The sequence below is a fragment of the Symphalangus syndactylus genome, chromosome 1, assembly GCF_028878055.3.
Source record: "Symphalangus syndactylus isolate Jambi chromosome 1, NHGRI_mSymSyn1-v2.1_pri, whole genome shotgun sequence".
In the NCBI taxonomy this organism is placed as follows: domain Eukaryota; kingdom Metazoa; phylum Chordata; class Mammalia; order Primates; family Hylobatidae; genus Symphalangus; species Symphalangus syndactylus.
The window spans coordinates 83,842,057-83,847,991 of NC_072423.2; the positions used below are offsets into that span (position 1 = coordinate 83,842,057).

General features: G+C 39.7%; 1 protein-coding gene and 1 pseudogene across 1 annotated transcript; one reads left to right on the top strand and one right to left on the bottom strand.

Annotated features, from left to right (window-relative positions):
* The first annotated feature begins 2,050 nt into the window (after window positions 1-2,050).
* On the top strand, window positions 2,051-3,034 carry LOC129489792 (olfactory receptor 9G4-like). Its single transcript, XM_055292920.1, has one exon. The coding sequence runs from the start codon at window positions 2,051-2,053 to the stop codon at window positions 3,032-3,034; it is 984 nt and encodes a 327-aa protein (XP_055148895.1).
* A 1,717-nt stretch (window positions 3,035-4,751) lies between these two features.
* LOC129489800 (olfactory receptor 9G9-like) lies at window positions 4,752-5,689 on the bottom strand (annotated as a pseudogene).
* Window positions 5,690-5,935: the final 246 nt, after the last annotated feature.

Sequence of the window (5,935 nt, forward strand, 5' to 3'; positions counted from 1 at the left end):
TCCTTTCTTTCTTTCTTCTTTCTTTCTTTCTTTCTTTCTTTCTTTCTTTCTTTCTTTCTTTCTTTCTTTCTTTTTTTTTTTCTTTTTTAGACAGAGTGTCTCTCTGTCACCCATGCTGGAGTGCAATGGTGCAATCTCAGCTCACTGCAACCTCTGCCTCCTGGATTCAAGCGATTCTCCTGCCTCAGCCTCCCAAGTAGCTGGGATTACAGCCATGTACCACCACACCTGCCTGATTTTTAGTAGAGACAGGATTTTGCTATGTTGGTCAGGCTGGTCCTGAACTCCTGGCCTCAAGTGATCCTCCTGCCTCAGCCTCCTAAAGTGCTGGTATTACAGGTGTGAGCCACCGCACCTGGCACATAACAATTTCTATAAGAGATTTTAGCAAATTGGAATCATGGAAGTTTGGTGCTGAGAATAGGATCAACCAAAATTTTCAGATGGGTGAATTGTGTTCCTGAGATGAGGAATTACTTTCCTGAATCATACAGTGAGTGGTGTCAGGGATATGTACCAAATATTGGGCCTCACAATCCTAAAACCTGTAACTCCTTTGCCAAGTTACATGGGAAGAGTTGACAAAAATATTAAATTCTAGGATTTTAACAAGATACTGGATGATACCACTCTTCTGGCTGAAATTGCTTATTTGCATAAACTTAGTTTTATTTATTTATTTATGTTTTACAAGCTCAGAATTTATAATTAAGTCAGATAATTATCCTCCCACTCAGAATAATGATAATTAAAATTTTGTAGATTGATTTTCTGTCCAGAAAATGGGCTGTTTTCTTAACACGGATGTTTTCTCACCCTTTTGGAGGTAAATACATGTAGGTGGGGAATTGTTAAGATACTTTTCCCAGATTGTAGAACTACCAAGTAAGAAGATCTGGTTTTGAACTCAGATGCCATATCACTTGGGCAATTCTGCCTATGCCAGACCTGTCTTTTCTCACCTGGGCTTGCTCATGTCTGTGGGTAGCTCTTAGCGCCACTGTAGGCTGGATCATATAGAAGGGCCCCACCTGCATGTTTGGGGGACAACTTGCAGTCAGCTGGGGTGACAGAGTGAGCACAGCCAGATGTCTTATCCAGCAAACTAACCCAGGCTTATTTACATGGTGGTGGTAGGATTTTAAAAGTGAGAAGAGAAACATAAAAAGCCTCTTGAAATCCAGGCTTTGAATCCACATGGAGCTGCCTATCTTTCAATCTATTGGCCAAAGCAAACCACCACGCCATCCAAGACTCAAAGGGTTAAGTATAAGACTTAGAATAGTAACTGGTACATGGTCATAATGTATTTATATTTGTAATATAAATAGCAGCTTTAGTAATCTGATACTTAACAATATAAATACTTGACACGTAAGAAGTTTTCAATAACTTATAGAAAGATAGTGACATTTTTTGAGTGCCCACTAATGTACCCAATATTGGGCTGTGTTATTTTTATGTATGTTTTCCTTATTCAATCAGAAAGTCTGTCAAGAAGTTACTAGTCGGCCAGGTGCAACGGCTCACGCTTGTAATCCCAGCACTTTGGGAGGCTGAGGCAGGTGGATCACCTGAGGTCAGGAGTTTGAGACGAGCCTTGCCAACATGGTAAAACGCTACTTTTAGTAGAGTCGGGTGTGGTGGTAGGCACCCGTAGTCCCAGCTACTCGGGAGGCTGAGGCAGGAGAATTGCTTGAACCTAGGAGGCAGAGATTGCAGTGAATGGAGATCATGCCACTGTACTCCAGCCTGGGTGACAGAGTGAGATTCCGTCTCAAAAAAAAGTAGAAGTAATTAGTTATCCTTGTGAGTTTCATTTTTTTTCATGTTTTATGAGAATATGGGTCTTGCCCTGTATTAAATAGTTAATAAATAAAATTCTGATTTTTCAAATTATTTTTGACTCCAATTCCAGTAATTTTTCCAAATCACGGACTGAAGTCCTATAATTCTAGATAGGAATGGAGAAAAATCTACAAGCTTCTTAGTAATTGTTGATTTAATTGATACCCTTGTCAACTTGTGTCAATAGAAAAATCACTAAGTGATGCTTTTCCCTTCTCGTGGTAGTCAGGCTTTCACCTCTGTGGACATGGAAGTGGGAAATCTCACCATCCTGACTGAATTCATCTTGTTGGGTTTCTCAGCAGACCCCCAGTGGCAGCCGATTCTATTTGGAGTGTTTCTGATGCTCTATTTGATAACCTTGTCAGGAAACATGACCTTGGTTATCTTAATCCGAATTGATTCCCACTTGCATACTCCTATGTACCTTTTCATTGGCAATCTGTCTTTTTTGGATTTCTGGTATACCTCTGTGTATACCCCCCAAATCCTGGCCAGTTGTATCTCAGAAGGTAAGCGCATTTCCTTGGCTGGATGTGGGGCTCAGCTGTTTTTTTCCTGTGTTGTAGCCTACACTGAATGCTATCTCCTGGCAGCCATGGCATATGACCGCCATGCAGCAATTTGTAACCCACTGCTTTATTCAGGTACCATGTCCACTGCCCTCTGTACTGGGCTTGTTGCTGGCTCCTACATAGGAGGATTTTTGAACGCCATAGCTCATACTGCCAATACATTCCGCCTGCATTTTTGTGGTAAAAATATCATTGACCACTTTTTCTGCGATGCACCACCATTGGTAAAAATGTCCTGTACAGACACCAGGGTCTATGAAAAAGTCCTGCTTGGTGTGGTGGGCTTCACAGTCCTCTCCAGCATTCTTGCTATCCTGATTTCCTATGTCAACATCCTCCTGGCTATCCTGAGAATCCACTCAGCTTCAGGAAGACACAAGGCATTCTCCACCTGTGCTTCCCACCTCATCTCAGTCATGCTGTTCTATGGATCATTGTTGTTTATGTATTCAAGGCCTAGTTCCACCTACTCCCTAAAGAGGGACAAAGTAGCTGCTCTGTTTTACACTGTGATCAACCCACTGCTCAACCCTCTCATCTATAGCTTGAGAAACAAAGATATCAAAGAGGCCTTCAGGAAAGCAACACAGACTATACGACCACAAACATGAAGGTTATTCTCTTTGCAAATGCTGTTATTGAATTTTCCAGATTATTGGCTTATAAATATGTTCATTTGCATTTCTGTAGTTCAATTAAATTCAATGAGTCATATTTAAAACATTAAGACATTGACCACATGATTCTTTGTTATTAGTTTGTTATGATGTAAACAAAACAAAGTAATATTTAAAACTTATAATACTGGGTTGTTTGACATTCTACAATATGGTATTTTGCCTTGGCAGTATTAAATCTTTCATAGATTTCATTGTGTTTGCTGCCTTTGGGAGATCTTGGCGAACAAAATAAATTACGTGGTTTAATGAATATAGTTTGACTTTGAAGCTTGGTAAGCAATCTTTACTAGGTGACAAGAATACCTGAAAGGGTGAGACTTCTGGAAATATGCCCAAGATTTTACAAATATTTATTTTAAGAAAATCATTTCCTCAAAATTTCTTCAGAAAGCTCTAATTGAGCATATAGGGAGTATCTTTGTAAACCTCATGCCTTCTACATAAAGAGAATATTAGGAAGATGTTTAAGAGTTGTTCAGATTACAAACAACGACAACAAAAATCTATCTCAAAATTAATGAATAAATGTGTGTCTTTAGAATTGCATATCATCCTAAAAGAGTCTTCTCTCTTACAAGGAGTGAGTACTCCACAGTACTCTCTCTCAGGTCACACAGCGATGTGACAACATTAAACAAAATGAAACAAATGAACAACAACAGTAACCACCGTTTCCTAGTTACCTTTCTTTTTCCTTTGTCCTGACCAAAAGACAGAAGCTGCATGTTTGTCCCTGGCCTGAACCCAGCCTGGGCCTTGAACATTACTAAGAACTGATAAACTTGTTTAGGTCAATGCCTGAAACCCTGAAAAATCAAACATGTTGCTAACCACATGGAAACTAGCCTTGGCCTTGAGCCCAATTCCCTAAACCCTGATATAAACTCCATAACTGAACTCTCTTGTGATGGCAGGTTGGGTTGATATTTCATCTAGTAGCCTTTAGAAGATGGCAAGTTAAGGATTAATGGTTACAGTTCTCAAATCACAAGCTTGCAGCTTAGAGATTAGCACTTTGTTAAAGAAAGGTTATAATATTTGCTGGAATGAACACATTTAAAAAATTAATTAAATTTTAAAAATTTAGGACAAATAGTTGTAGCCATTTCATTTGTCTTTACTTTGACATTTCTCATCTTTCCCTTCAGCTGCATTTATTTTCCAACACATCCTGCCTCTTTCCATCAAAATAATCTTAACATTCTTATTCCTCTATCACAAAGGAAGCTGTTCGAGTACTTGACTAGAAGGATTTGGGGTATATCCCGCAAATATCAAAGATCCATATTATGTTTTCTTTTCATCTCCATAATACTCACAATGTAGGAAAAATAATTGGGTTAATATTATGGGAAAGAACAAAGTAAAATTTAATTTTACTTAGGATGTCAGAAGTATTACTCTTCCATTTTGCATTAATCGGAGATACTGAATTTTAAAAACTGTATCAATATTCAATTGAATCTACAATACTGTAGTATATATTATAGTCTGATCTCAAAATCATAACAAACAAACAAAATACAAAGAAACACAATTTTTCCTGTTGAATTTTGTTCAATGGTAAAAAAGAAATAAAAATCCAGTTCTGTAACCTCTCTGAGCAGTTTGTTATCACTTAGCATTGATTTGAGAACATTATGTCAGTTCAGACTTTGGATTATGCTGACTTGAAGAATTTTTTCAGAGCTTCTTTCACGTCTTTATTCCTCAGACTGTAGATCATGGGATTCAACATGGGGAACAGCACAGTATAAAAGGTAGAAACCATTTTGTCCCTCTAGAGGGAGTAGCTGGAACTTGGCCGAGAGTAGATGTAGAGAATGGAGCCGTAGTATAAGGTAACGGAGATCAGGTGGGAGGAGCATGTGAAGGCTTTGATGCGGCCCTGGGTAGAGTGGATACTCAGGATGGTGGTGATGATGGAGAGGTAAGAGGCAAGGATGAGCACGGTAGGGGGGATGACATTGGAGGCCAGCAGGAAGTGCAGCACAGCCTGGTAGCTCTCTCTCGCATTGCATGCCAGCTTCACCAGGGGTGGGACATCACAGAAAAAGTCATCAATGACATTGTCACCACAAAAATCCAATGTGAATGTGTTGCTGGTTAATATTATTGCGTTGACAAAACCCCCAGTATAGGAATATAAAACCAGACAAATGCACAATCTCCTTGGCATGGCCCGAGTATAAAGCAGGGGCTTGGAGATGGCCACGTAGCGGTCATAAGCCATGGCAGCCAGCAGGTAGCACTCACTATAGGCCAGCCCGGCAGAGAAGAAGAACTGACACAGGCAGCCAGCAAAGGAGATGCTTTTGTCTTCAGAGATGCAGATCACTAGGAGTAGTGACCTGGGGTGTAGACAGAAGAATACCAGAGATCCAGAAATGACAGATTTCCAATGAAAAAATACATGGATGTGTGGAGGTGGGAGTCATTACAGATCAACACGATGAGGGTGCTATTTCCTACCACAGTCAGACAGTACACACCCAGGAACACCATGAAGAGGCCCGGCTGCATCCCTGGGTCTGTGGTGAAGCCCAGCAGGATGAACTTAGTTGCTGTGTGATAGCTCCTCTGCATGGCTTATGGATATTACGCCTACAAATAGAGTAGAAAAGAGTTTAATTGCCTCAACCAATACCAAATGATGGCATTTTCTGTGCTAAGCACCTGACATATAATCAACACTAAGCAGAAATTTTGGCTGCCTTGGGCAGGTGATGGGAGTTTTCTGAGCTTCAATATATTTATTGCAATAAAATGCATTTAATAACAGAAAAGCCTCAATTGAAATGTTTATTAATTTTTTCTTGAAATACAAAATAT

What these genes read in the sequence shown, in the direction of transcription:
- LOC129489792 (XM_055292920.1), top strand. Translation starts at nt 2,051, where the DNA reads ATGCTTTTCCCTTCTCGTGGTAGTCAGGCTTTCACCTCTGTGGACATG.